Raw genomic sequence first — 15,048 nt, 5'->3', positions numbered from 1 at the left:
TTCAGGCGCAAACTTTGTTTGCTCACACTTGGATAAAGGATTAAACTAATTTTATTATATTCTAACCAAAGTGAAAAATAAACTTTCAACATCTCACATTCAGTTTTATTTCCCTTTTTATATATTGGTACTATGAGAGCTCTACTCCAATCATCGGGAATTCGTCCCTCTGTCCAGGCTTTCTGAACTATGCAGTGCAGCCACTGTAAGACTCTTATATCACCATACTTCAGCATTTCTGGTCGAATATCATCTTCTCCTGCTGCCTTTCCACCTTTCAAGCCTTTGATAGCTTTTTCTACTTCAAGTATGGATATTTATTCCTGACTACATGCCTGGTCAGTGTTTTTTACCACTATGCTGTCATCACTGCTTGTTTCATTTAGCAATTTTCCGAAGTAATTACTCCATACTTCAAGGATATCTTTTTCTCCCTTTTTCATGTCGCCTTTATCATCTCTAACTCCTTTTACAGCACTCTTTCCTCCATTTCTAAGCTTCTTTAGCAACCTCCAGAATATCTTACCACCTTCTTGATATTTATTTTCTATGTTCTTGCCAAAGTCCTCCCTTGACTTTTGTTTAGCTAGTTTTTCACAGTGTTTAGCTTTCTTACAAATGTCTCTATATTCTCTAAGAGCAAAAGCTGACTTATTTGACAGAAACTTTTGATATGCTTTCTTCTTTTCCTTCACTGCCTCTTTAGTCCTGTGTCCACCAGGGAGTTCTGATTTTTTTATCCTTTTCAGACAACCTCACCACATGCCTCTCTAGCTGAATCAATCAGTGCTTTCTTCAAGGCTTGCCACTGAATCTCCAAGGTTTCATTCCTGTTCTCAAACTCTTTCATTTTTTCTTCAATAATCTTTGTGTATTTTAGTCTACAGTTCACATCTGAGAGCTGCTCAACTTTTATTCGCTTTAAAACTTTCTTACATGTTATTCTGTTCAATATGAAATTCAATTTTATCCTGCTCAATACTAAATAGTGATCACTTCCAATTTCAAATCCTCTGTACACTCTGGTGTCCTGCATCAGGGAGAAGACATCACTATCAACAATAACATAGTCAATGAGACTTTTCTTATTTCTTGCCTCTTCTGTCTATGTGAATTTGTGCACATTTTTATGTTGGAACATGGTGTTAGTAATAACCAGTCCATGTCCTGAGCAGAAATCCAACAGATATTTGCCATTATTATTAGCTTTGCTCTTTTCTCCAAATTTTCCCAAAATATTTTTGTATGTCTCACAATCATTTCCTACTCTGCTATTTAGATCCCCAACAAGGACCAACTTTTCCTTTTTCATTGTGTCAGTTGCTTTTTCTAAAGCCTCAAAAAATTCCTCCACTTCTACCTTAGTAGAACCTTCTGTGGGACCATAGGCACAAATAAGTCTCATTGTCCAGTTCCCCATTCTCATATTTGCCCACATTACTCTACTTGTGACTGACTGCCATTCAAGAAGATGGGCCTCGTATTTTGTGTTGAATACTATGGCTACTCCTTCTTTTCCTTGATTGTCATTGCCTGAATATAACATTTTGTATTTATTGCTGAGAAAGATCACACCAGTTTTGGTCTTTTTTGTTTCAGTCACCCCTATTATGTCGATCTGGTACTTATCTAATTCCTCAGCTAGCTCCATTTCTTTGCCATTCAGGCTTCTTACGTTGATAGTACCGATCTTTAACTCTGGTGATGTTGAGTTGGGGTTTGTTTTCAGATTTGTTCCAGTAGCTGACTTTTCGCTGTTCGCCCTGGTTCACTGGCGAAAACAACGGGGGCCTTGTTTAACCGGGGGACGTCCCAGCCGGCATGAAATTTTGTCATGTCGTACCATCATTTTTTATTTTGGTTTAACCAATAAGAATACAATTTGGTCGGCTTAATCCCAAATTGCCAGCCCATCCTTGTTCGTTCAGTATCAAAGTAGATACCCAACAGGGTGCACCACGAGAAGGTGAGGATTGGACATTAGGTCAGATGCCCTGGTCGGTTCTCCGCATTTCTTTAAAGGCTATGTGGAGGTCTCCTCTCAGTTATACAGGTTTGATCCTTAAGCTAGTAGGATCTTAACTGTTTTAATCTTCTTTTCAGTAACACTAGTTATGTCCACACATTTTCATTTCATCTGCAAGCTCAGATGAAATGAAAACGTGTTTCTTTTTCACTAGTCGCCCTTGTTGCCAGAGTTACTAATGAGCTCTTGCATGAAATCTCATGTTGTACTATCATGTATATTTCTGGTTTAAGCCATTACAGAGTACAAATTGGTTAGCTAAGTCCAAAATGGCCAGTCCATCCTCAGTTGCTCAGAATCTAGTAGTTACCTACCAATGGTGTGTGCCATGTGAAAACAAGGATTTGACGTTAGGTCATAAGTTCCAGTGAGTTTTCTACATTCCTTAATGTGGAGATCTCAATCAGGTTATCTGGTTTGATCCTTAAGTGACCTCTCTATGCTCGCATAGTCAGTTAAAGAGAATATGAGAGAAAGAGTTAACATAACTGATGTTTGTTGCCAAAGAGCTGAAAGCATACCTTAGTAGACTGAAATATAAGATCTGACAGTATCAAAGTCCTGACAAATAGCAGATTAATTTGGAGGAAATTTGTTCATAGAGTCTAGCAATAACATAATCTTGCAACATACCGCACATCCCTCGAGGTTCCTTATCTGAAAATTATGATGATAATCATTAATTGTGCTAGGCAAGAAATTTAATTCTTGTTTTAATCCTATACTTAAGCAGGAGCAAATAAAGTTTGCACATAAAGTATCTTCATGACTAACCTACTTGATTTAGAGGCTGGTGGCTTCATATCAGTTGCCATTGGGTCCCATAATGAAAAGCATACTTCCTACTTTCTTTCAAATCTGTGTATATTACTGTACATTATAGGATGGTAATTACCCAAACTGGTTTCTTACCTTTATTGAGATTCGCAAAGGGAACTAGATGTAGAAAGATATCGAGGCTACTTATTATTATATAGTGTATCTCCAAAGAGTCAAAAGACTCATCACAGGAGACCCACACTAACCATTATTCACACAGTATCTCATACCTCTCCTTAAACTTATTTACAGTTGGGTACTCACAACTACCTGTGGCAATCCATTTCACTCATCCACCACTCTTCAAGCAAAATAAAAAAAAAAAAAAAAAACACCTAGTCTGCACACCTTTACTAATCACACTCTTATACAACTTCCAGTAGTGATCGTTTGTTCTTCCCCTGTGCCTTTATCTGTTGAAAAATTTCTGTTGTGTCAATCTTATAAAATCTCTTTAGTAACTTATAAGTTTCTATCATCCTCTCTCCTTTGCTTTTCAACTAAACTCTGCAATCCCTATACCTTCAGTCTGTCCTCATAGGTAGAATTCCACTGACCTGTCACCAGCTTGGTCACTTATCTCTGAATTCTCTACACCTCCTGCTGATCGCTAAGAAACTCAAGTGACAGATTCGTGGACTACTGTGCACAGTATTCAAGATGCAGCCACCAAAGTATAGCCTTATAAAGAGGAGGAAGAACATATTGCAAAAGTTGGCATAATAGCTCCAAAGATAACTTCGTGCTATTTTGCCAACTTTTGCAACATGTCCTCTGAACTTCAAATCTCTGTCCACCATCACTCCGAGATCCCTAGCCTCATCAATTCCCTGTAATCTAATACCATCAATATGATCCAAAGTATGTAATCTTTTCATTCCAAAGTGCATTACCTTATATTTTACATTAAGGTGATGCAGGATATCTGCATCACCTTTATCAACTATTGCACTACCCAGTTTTGCATCATCAGCAAACAACTGAATATCCCTCTCTTAAATCTTTCTCTAATAATAATAATAATAATTGTATGATGATACACGGCCATGAGTCCCCTTTACGGGGAGGTACCATCTTGGCACCATCTCCCCCCCCCCCACCAAATTTTATCCAGGCTCAGGAACTGGCATAGCTGATGAATCAGACCTATGGCTGGGTCAGTATTCCTGACTGTAATCCATGTGTGTTCACTGGACCGGTTTGCCTACTTGTAGGATGAAAAACTCCAGATAAACTGGTGGAAAAAACCCTGCTGTTCATGCCCAAGACCGGCTAACTTGGCTATGGCTGAGGAAGATCCTTAAGCTCCTCATGTTGTCGACGGGAATCAAACCTAGGACACTCCTTCCCCAGGCATATGGTTGCGAAGTGCATAGCCACTAGGCTAACCGTGCGGACAATTTTTCTCTGTATCATTAATATACAAATTAAAGAGTAGAGGCCCTATTACATAGGCCTGGAACAATACTAGTCACCCTTAATCCAGCTTGATTCCACTCCACCATACACCATCTTCTGGTTTCTGTCTGTCTGTCTGTCAACCATACCCAATTCATATCACCAGCTTCATAACCATTCCCATTTGCTCCAACCTAATTAAATTTTATAATTTCTGTAATTCAGTACAGAAGTCATTTATTTTTCATATATAAGTAATAAAATGGTACATCACCATATTTTTAAAATACTGTGAATTACAGATAGTTGTATGAAGTTTTTCACTTGGTTATCGAGTAAATTTTGACAATTGCTCACATCATTCTACTTGAAATTGCCTCCCATGTAAGGGCATTTGATACTTTAGTTCCTCTTTCCTTTCCCAATCACTACTGTTTGTATATAACATCTTGTAATTATTTAGAAAAGTCTTTGCTGGTTTTCTCTCTTTTTTTTTTTTTTTTTTTTTTTTTTTTTTTTTTTTTTTTAAACACAAATTACGGTATATCAGTGTGGTACTTCTCTAATTCTTCTGCCAGTTATACTTCTTTTCTGATGATACTTCTTTCATTGATTGTTCCTGTTTTAAATTCTTCTGATGTTGAGTTTAAATTTCTTCCAGTTACTGACTTTTGTATGGTATGCTCTAGCTCCTTGACAAAAACATTTGTGCCCTTGTTTAACTAGGTGATATCTTGGATGACATGATATTTCAATATGTTGTATACCTTGTCTTTTGATTTAATCTAGTACAGAATACAGTTTGGTTAGCTAAATTTTATTTATTGCCCACTCATCATTTGTTTCAGTATCCATGTGGATACTTTCTAACAGGGATCAGGAGCACTACAAAATAGATCAGTATTCAGTAGTCCAAGTCTTTAATGAATGACCATATTGATGCCATTGTTGGAATCTGTATCATGATTTGTATACAAAGATTTTATGAAGAAAGAAGTGAGGTTTTTTTTTTTTTTTTTTTTTTTTTTTTTTTTTTTTTTTTGCAGAGAGTGGTGCATTCGTGTGTGCGTGCGTGCACATGCGCAATGGGTAGTGGATGCATTGATGCCATACCAGTTGAAATGAGGTGCAGTATTGTAGTATGTTGAATAGAAGATCATTCTGTGATAAGACCTATCTATATAATTTTATATAATTAATACTAATTTTTTGTTTCAAAGATGACTTGAATGAGAATCTTGTTTTGCTAACTTCTTTGTAAAGGCTTTATTTCATTTTTGTATCATTTTGTCCAGATGTAGAGAATTTTTTACAAATTTTAATTTTAGTATGTTACTTGTCCTTTTGCAATGCTTTCATGACAAAATCACTACAAGTAACAATAATTGCAATTCCATTGCAATTATTGGTTACTTGCAATTGATAAAAATATTATGCATCAAAAATCAAATTTTGATGCCTAATACAACTGGTAGCTTCTTCAACATAATATTTAAGTAAGTAATTAGAGAAGTGAATTAAAAAGTACTTCATTAATAAATTACAGATAATTCATAAAGCATAGAAATGCACTGATCTTGTATTTGTTTAACTTTTCCTATTTTGTTACTTATTACCTAGGGAACCATGGTCACATTATGTAATGAAACATTGCCGAAGAATTTTATCATTGCTGCATTGATAAAATTCTAATTATTAGTTTGTTTAGATTTTTTTATTTTAAAAGCTTTTCAATGGATTATTCTTGAATTTATTTTTTATCTGTAAAGTATGCTGTATGATATTCAAAGTTATTTAAAATTTTGGTTTTCTCATTTGGTAAGATAGTTATTATATTATTGAATGAGTTATTTCCCCTCTCTACAGCTTCTAAGTACCAGAGAAGAGATGGGTACCAAACCTTCTTCATTAGGATCCATAAGTCATATAATTGAAGACGATAAAGTAAGTTATCAAGGGTCATAACACATGCATGATTAGATTTTATTATTATTGCGTGACACCTCCAGGGAGTCCAAAGACTCATCTAGGGAGGGCACCTACTCTACCTCTCCATCTCCACCACTCAATCCACCAACTACACCAATGCCATCTAACGCCCATCACCACAACCACTAGCACTTCCACAGACAATCACAAACATTCATGTCCACGGTGGGATTCAAACCTGCAGCCTTTTGTCTGGAGAGCGGATATGCTAACCACTTGGCCAACCAGGCCGGCATTTTAATTACTATTTCACAACCACTTTTGTGCAGTTTTTTAATAATTCTAGAAACACCCTTTTTTGTAAATTACTGGAAGGGGAAGAGAGGTGGCAGACATGATGAGGAAGAGGAAGTTAGACATTTTATGCATGCAGGAGACAAGGTGGAAGGGGGAAAAGGTGAAGGAACTAGGAGACGGGTATAAATTGTTCTACTCTGGAGCGAATAAGGAGGGAAGAAATAGTGTCGGAATTGTGGTGCATGGCAGAATAAAGGGTGAAGTACTGGAATTGAGTAGGAGCAACGACAAGATCATGCGAATGAAACTGAGTCTTGGAGAAGAGCAACTGGTCATCTTATGCATATATGCCCCACAAGTTGGCTGTACAGCAGAAGAGAAAGATGAATTCTGGAACGTGCTAGATGAAGAAATGAGGGAACTGGAAGAAAACAAGATGGTGATTGTCGGAGGAGACTTGAACGGACATATAGGGAGACAGAATAGGGACTGTGAAAGGGTGACTTCAATATTGGCAGATTTTATATTTTCATCTTATAGAGCCCTTCTAACTGCATTACACCACTTGGATCTTGGTATTTACCGATGGGTTTTACTCTTCCATCTTAATATCAGACCCTGTTTTGCTAACCTTTCTCATTCCATTTAAGTGATCATACAACTTTAGATCTGTTCTGAAAACTTCAATAACAACAATTTCAGAAGCATTCATAATGTCTTCATTTTTATATGATGTTACCAACTGTTCACTTCCTTGACTTACCTCACACCTTATTTAATTTGCAGTCTTCATCATCATCATATTGCTGATATGTACACTCAAGGGGGAGGGTGTACAGGACATCATAATAATACAACATGCAAAGTTTACATAATTTTATCTGCCATTTTCATAATCTATCTCTTAGCACTACAATATTGCCATATTTTATATTTCTAATGCACTTCAAACTGCATCAATCCACTTAGATGTGGATCTTCCTCAAGTTCTATTTCCTGCAATTCTGGCATCAAACAAAAAAAAACCTGTTTTGCTAACTTTTCCTCTCTCATTCTTTTTAAGTGACTATACTAACCTTAGATCAGCCCTGCTCACACATTCTTGAATACTAAAATTGTGAAGTTCCTTCCTAATATCTTAATTTTTAATATGATTCTATGATTCATACCATCTGATCACTTCCTAATTTTTTTTACAACTCTCATATCAGTGTCTCCAGTTTTTGATCAGTTGTTTTATTTCTAACTTTGCTCTACAATCCATAACTTATAATTGGTTTGAACACTATCTTGTATAGGTTTGTTTGGTGTTTGATTAATTTCTATCTTATTCCATGTAAATTTATTTACATGCTTCTCTGCAATACCAGGTTCATTAATTCTGTTGACTATTTTCATACTTAGATTGCCATCTTTACAAAATATTTGTGCTGAATAGCTGCAATATTTTACTTCTTGTATAAATTCTCCATTAAGAATGTAGCTAGTATTTTCAGTGTTTTCATATGATTTGTCTGTTTATGGCTGATATTTGTTATTATTGTTGTTATTTGCTATTATTATTGTTATGCTTATTTATATTTATTATTATTGTTATGCTTATTTATATTTATTATTATTGTAAAGCTTGTTATTATTATGTTAAGTTTATTTATATTTATTGTTACAAAACTACTCTAGGGAGTCATTGAAGGAGTCTACATATTCACACTACTACCTACAGCACTTCCTCCAAAGGCAGGCCATTTCAATCATTCACTGTTCTGTGAAAGCAAAATCTCTCAAGAGCAGTGCATGAATTCCTCTTCCTTCTCAACTTCGATTGATGCCTGCTTGTCCTTTCTCCATAACATGAAAAATTCCCTCTAGTGGTATTCTGTATGACTTTTTATAAGTTTGTGGGTGTCTGTCATATCACACTTCTTTCTCCAGGTTGCTAGTAGCTGAGATTCACAAATCCCCAATCTGTTTTCTTGATCTACAGTTCACAGTCCCAATGTCATTTTAACACTCACCTTCATATCCTCTCCATTGTACCTGTGGCACCTTGGAAAACAGAAGGCCAACTCTGTCCACAGTAGTTTACATTAGAACCCTTTAAAAAAACAAAAAGACTTCTTTATCCTTATTGATCAAGGTTATTTTCAGCATTGCAGTTATTGTCTGGGTTGTATTCACAGTCATTGCTATATGGCTCCTGCAACCTGGAGATGAAGTCTGGGTACAGTAGTCCAGCATGATGAGGCCATATCAAAGTCTTGTAAAGAGACAAAATGACCTCTTTATCCTTACATGTTAATGTTTGTTTCAGCATTGCAATTATCCTCTTGAATTGAATTCACAATTTTTACTATATGGCTCCTGAACTTCAACTTTCTATTTACTAAAATTCTAAAATCCTAATTCTAACCTGGTCAGTTTTTTAAAGTTTAATCTCACCAATATAATATATCTCACTGGATATCTCATTACACCATAGTGTGTAATTTTACATTTTCTAACCATGGAACTGACAGCCATTTTCACTTGCACGCAATTCCAGCCTTTTCAAGTTATTCTTTCATCATGTCAGTTGCATTCCTGATTATTCTGCCTATCAGCAAATAGCTATATTTCTACTGTCAAATCTTTTCCAATTTGATTAATTGAAGGATTGAATAAAAGTAGACCAAGGACTGATCCCTGTGGTCCAACCCTATATCATCTACTTATGTAACAGCCTTCCATGCTGTATCTTCTCAAAAGCCTTAGCAAAGTCTAAAATTATCATGGTTTTATACCTATGAAACCACATTTAGTGTTTGGTGTTGTTATCCCACTGGATAACAGTGAGATAACACCAAACTATTACACAAATATATGTATAAATATGAATGTTTAGTCAAAGAAAGTGCTGAAGCCCTACTTGATCAATCAAACCTTAATTTGGTTGATTTTTATTTTTTATTTTTATGTTGGGCCCATATACAGGAGGTTGGTTGGTCAACCTATAGTATGTTAGTACCGTATATATGGGTGGTAGGTTGCAAAAGGAGAAACTTGTTTACCTTTGATTTGAATGCCTGTATGTTGTATTCCTTGGGAAATACATTTGGGGGAAGACTGTTCCACAGTACTGCAGTAGCAGGGATGAATGAGGAGGAAAAGAAACTTGTTCTGTGGGTTTCGAGGTGTACTTTGAAAGGATGTTGGGTGGCAGCTGTACGTGTTCCAATGGGCTTAGTACAGGGTAGGGGAATTATTGATGCTGTTTCAGATGGGCATTTTCCATGGAAATATTTATAGAATATACAGATTGCAGAGACCAAGCATCTATGTGAAAGTGGGAGGAGAGTGAATTAGTGAGGGATGGGTCATTTATTAGTCTAATTGCTCTCCTCTGTATTGAGCCAAGCATTTTGAAGGAGGTTTTTGGAGCCTCACTCCAGAGAGCAGTATTTGAGAGCTGGGAGGATTTGTGACTTGTATAGTGTTAACAGCTGTTTAGAGGTGAGCAGCAGCTTGAGTGAAAGAGAAAACCCTATTTTTTTTTAAGCTGAGGATGCAATGGTTGTGATGTGTTTATGCCAGGAGAGGCTTGATGTCAAAGTAATTCCAAGAAGAAAAATTTCATCTTGTCTGAGAATTTGAGTGTTATCAAAAACAATACTGGGGGAAAATGGCTCTTTTTTGTGAGAAATAAGACAGAACTGGGTTTTACTAGCGTTGAAGTTGACAAGGTTATCTGAGCCCCACTGGCAGATGGCTTGGAGGTCAGAATTAAGGGCAGTGGTGATTGATGATCTGTGGGTTGAGGTGAGTTGTGTGGAGTCGGGTTTGTCAAATGAAAGGGAGGAATATAATGTGCTGTCATCTGCAAAACTGTGTATTGGGTTAGAGGTCAACTGAAGTAGGTCATTGAGATATATATATATATATATATAGAAGAAAGGGGGTCGGTGAGAGAACTGAACCTTGTGGGACCTCAGCATTAGTTGGATGGTGAGAGGATAGGGAGCTGTCTACCATCACGCATAGTGTGCATCCAGACAGGAAGCTGGTAATCCATCTGCAAAAGTCCTGAGGCAGTCCAAATGATGGGAGTTTGCTTAGTAAGCCTTTGTGCCAGACCCGGTCGAAGGCTTTGGAGATATCAAATGCAACTACTTGGGATTCACCGAATTTCTCCACGGCGTTTGTCCAGTGATGTATGAGAGTAGATCTCCTGTTGAACGGCTTCGATGGAATCTGTACTGGTGGTCGCTTAATAGCCAGGTACCTTCAAGGTAGATTAGGAGTTGAGAGTGGATGATTTTCTCCATTACTTTAGATGGGACTGAAGTGAGTGAGATAGGGCAGTAGTTAGATGGCAGTGATTTGTCACCCTTTTTGGGAATGGGTTGAATATATGCCAGTTTCCAGGTTTTGGGATATATACTAGTGGAGTGAGAGTGTGTACAGATGACATAGGATAGGAGTCAGTTACGATGCACAGACCTTCAGGATAATTGGCAGAATGCCATCAGGGCCAGGAGACTTTTTTGTGTCTAATTTAGACAACAGGTTTGTGATGTCTTTTTGGCAAAAGGATACAGGGGACATTGTATGTTGGGCAGTTGGAATGACTGGAGGGCATTTGCCATTGTCAGTTATGTGTGCATTGGAGGCAAAGTGTGATGCCAGGAGATTAGCTTTTTCTATGGGTGATGTTGCAATTGAGCCATCTGGGTATGTTAGAGGTGGGAATAGTGTAGGGCAAAAGTTACGACCAATTGCTTTGGCAAGAGACCAAAAAGGCACGGCTGCCATTTTGACAGGCTGCAAGCTTCCTGCTTTTGGCCCGTTCAAATTCTGTTTTGGAGGTATTGATAATTTTCTTGCATTTGTTACGGGCTTCAGTATAGGCATTGAATGAGGATGGGGGTTCTTGATTTGAGCCAGTTGTGGTATGCCTGATTTTTTATTTGTACAGCCTTGGCACATTTTTTTGGAAAACCAGGGTTTAGTTAGGGGACGACAGGTCTGAGTAGTGTGGGGAATATATGCTTTCATGCCAGCGAGGATCACTTTGGTGATGCGTTCAGTGCATATGTTTGGACTGGAAGACCGAGAACAATAGTCTAACCATGGGAAATGAAGCATAGTAGTCTCAGAGACTGTCCCATTTGGCACTGTTATAATGCCAAACTACTCTTGTGTGGGAGTGACTGTGTAAGCATTGTTGCATGGGGGGAGGATGAGCACTAAGTTGTGGTCAGAATTGCTCAGGGGGGCTCACTATATTCACTGCATATTTGGAGGGGTCATTAGTAAGGAAGAGATCTAGGGTATATGGGGAGTGGTTTGGGTTATCTGGTATTGTGGTTGGTTTTTTAACAATTTATATGAGGTCATTGGTGACTGCAAATGTTTCAGCATCTCTGCCTGCAGGATCTCTATAACTGGAAGAGGAAAGCCAATTGGTGTTATGGACGTTGAAATCACCCAGGAGGATGATTTTGCTGTTAGGCGAGTGGGACTGGAGAAAATCAACTTTTAGGGAGAGGAATGAAAGAGCTCAGAGTGGTGGTATTAGGAGAGCGATAGAGACAGCAGATGAATTTGACTGAGTGGCGGAGGGATATCTTCAGTTGAAGTCAGGCGATTCTAAGTTGGTTGCTCTCTGGCAGGGTATGTCAGAGCAGATATATGCACAGATGCCACCCTTGGGTCGCAAGGAGTTAAATAGTGTATAGTTAGGAAGGTTGAGATGAATAGTGCTGAGGGAACGTGAAATTTGAGTTTCTGTTAAAAAGAGTAGGTGGGGTTTGGTGGACTGCAGATGGTAGTCGATGCTATTAAGGTTGGAGTTGAGGCCATGGATGTTGGTGAAGTGGATATGCAAGGTTCTGTGAGGCATGGATTTGACTCCAAGGGTCTTGCACGTTTCCTATGCAGTGTCTGCATGCTGGTGTCCTTGGTGGCTGCACTTGGTTTTTTTTTTTTTGTGCTAGTTTGGATTGTTTGTTGTCTATCACCCAACTGTTGTCTCGATTTTGGCATTTTTCTTCTAGTTGTCTTCGGAGTTAGCGTCTTTTTTCTCTCTGGGCAAAGGTTAAATCGGGTCGAGCATGTATGCACGACTGGGGGCAAGTGTCCTTTAGCTTGTTGTTTATTGCTGTCATAAATTTGGTTATGTTTATAAGTGAGTCGCAGGTCATTTTCACGAGACGTGGAAAGTTTGTACTGTCCTTTCTTTTGTTTATGGGTCAAAATATGATATTTCTGGGATCGAAATTGCTTTCTCCTGCAAGTTTGCCGACGTCTTTTAAGGATTTACCGTTTTCATTGGAAAGTTCAGGATAACAGCTTTGAGTTTCTTATTTTCGGTCTCGAGCGACTCATGTACCGATGATGTGATTAGTTCACGAAGCTTGTTAGCAGGCACGGACGCTGGTCATTGAGTGTCTCAAGCTTAGTTTCCAACTTTCAGCAACATGATAATAAATTAATATTTATATTAATTTATACAAAACTCAATATGATGAATAGTAGGAGCTAAAGATATCTTTATAGTGGAATGTTTTGGTAGCAATATTCTTTTACCTTAGCATCAGTACTAATGGACTTTGGTGAGAACTACCTCTAACTTTATATGGTAAGTCGTCATCATCATCAAATTCCTGATATAGATACCCACAAGAGGTGTACAGGATATGATAGTACTACATGAAAAATTTATATCATTACTAACTTCCTATCTATAATTTTCCTCCAAATCAGTCCATTACCTGTGAAGACCCCAATATTATCAGATCTTATATTTCTGTCTTCTAAGGCACTTTTTACTGTATCAATCAACTTCTTGGTCTTCCTCTGGGTCTTTTTCCTGCCAACCTGGCAGAGAACACTTGTATTACTAATCTTTCCTCGCCCATTCTGCACTTACCACCTGAGGCAACATACGAGTTGCCTCAGGTGGTAAGTGACCATACCACCTGAGATCATTCCTGGATGCTGACAACATCAAGTTCTTTCCTAATATCCTCATTTTTAATATGATATTGCCATTGATGTCATCTGTTCATGTCCCTAATCTTTCTCAGGACTCTCATATCTGCAGTCTCTAGTCTTTGGTCAAGTGTTTTACTTGTGACCCAGCTCTCAGATTCATAAATTAAAATTGGTTTCAACACTGTCTTCTGTACAGCCAATTTGGTGATTTGGCTAATTTCTCTCTTATTCCATATTAAATTTATTCAGTTGACTTTCTATTATATCAGCTTTGTTTATTCTGTTGTCTATTTCCATGTTTAATTTACCATCTTCACTAAAAATCTTGCTTAAGTAGCGGAAATGTTTTACTTGTTTTACAATCTACAAATTCTCAACCTGTCTTCATAATCAGTATTCCACAATCCTGGTATGATTTTTAACATTCACCTTTGTACTCTCTCTAATATATCAGAATCAAACGGAAACCAGGAGACCAGACCTGGGCACAGTAGTCAAAGTGAGGTCTTATCAAGGCCTTGTAGAGAGGCAAAATAACATCCTTATCTTTACATGTGAACGTTCGTTTGAGCATTGCAATTATCTTTTGAGTTGTATTTACAATCTTTGCCACATGGTCCCTGAACTTCAACTTCCTATCTATTAACACTCCAAGATCCCTTGCCTCATCAGTTTCTTCTTGCCTAATCCCATTAATATAATACGACACTGGATAGGTAATCATGCCAAAGTGAATGAATTTACATTTACTGACATTGAACTAACACCCATTTTCCCATGCCCACAATTCCAGCTTATTCAAATCATTCTGCAAGGACTGCATATCAGCAGCATTCATGATTACACTGCCTATCTTTGCATCATCAGCAAATAACTGTTTGTCACTTGTCAAATCCTTCCCATTATCATTAATGTACAGATTGATTAACAGTGGACCAAGCACTGAACCTTGTGGTACACCGCTTGTTACCTTAAACCTTGCAGACTCAGATCCCCCGTATATCACTTTTTGATATCTGTCAGTCAGCTATCCTCTTATCCATGCTAATGTTGTATAACCCAAACCCACTTTCTCCAATTTATGCAGCAATCTGTCATGTTGTATTCTCTCAAAAGTCTTAGCAAAATCCAAAAGTATCATGGTATGTCAATTATCATAGAATGTGAGCAAGTTGCTAAAACATGACCTTCCCTTAGTAAACCCATGTTGTTCATTGCAAAGTAGAGATTCACTGTCAACCCATTTCTGAATGTGGGCCCTAACTAATTTTTCTAAAATCTTCACCACCACTCCTGAGATACTAATCGGTCGATAGTTTGATACATCTTTGCACCACCTTTATACAATGGAATTACCGTATATTCCTTCCATTCCTGTGGAATCTTCCCTGTTCTGAGACTCATATTAAACATCCTGGTCAAAGGAATGATCAATTCAGCTGAACACTTTTTTAGCACATATGCTGATATTCCATCAGTCTCTATTACTGAATTCTTATTCATTTTGTGCAACAGCTCTAATACCTCAACCTCACACACCTGCGTTTCTTCATCTAGTGAAGAGGTAACAGTGAGCTCAATGTTGCGTTTACTAGGTTGATAGCTTT

General features: G+C 37.6%; 1 protein-coding gene across 1 annotated transcript in view; it reads left to right on the top strand.

The window, feature by feature from the left end:
• The window catches only part of trio (trio Rho guanine nucleotide exchange factor), a 1,056,141-nt gene that overhangs the window by 774,691 nt on the left and 266,402 nt on the right, over window positions 1-15,048 (top strand). Inside the window, exon 38 of the mRNA XM_090403001.1 lies at window positions 6,110-6,187. Within this exon, the coding sequence (XP_090259127.1) occupies window positions 6,110-6,187 (78 nt within the window). The remainder of the gene's footprint in view (window positions 1-6,109; window positions 6,188-15,048) is intronic.

Source organism: Typopeltis vanoorti, chromosome 2 (genome assembly GCF_054136105.1).
Source record: "Typopeltis vanoorti isolate ZY-2024b chromosome 2, IOZ_Tvanoo_1.0, whole genome shotgun sequence".
Taxonomy (NCBI): Eukaryota; Metazoa; Arthropoda; class Arachnida; order Uropygi; family Thelyphonidae; genus Typopeltis; species Typopeltis vanoorti.
Note: the sequence above shows the minus strand (reverse complement) of the source record. Positions and strands in the feature narration are given on the sequence as shown.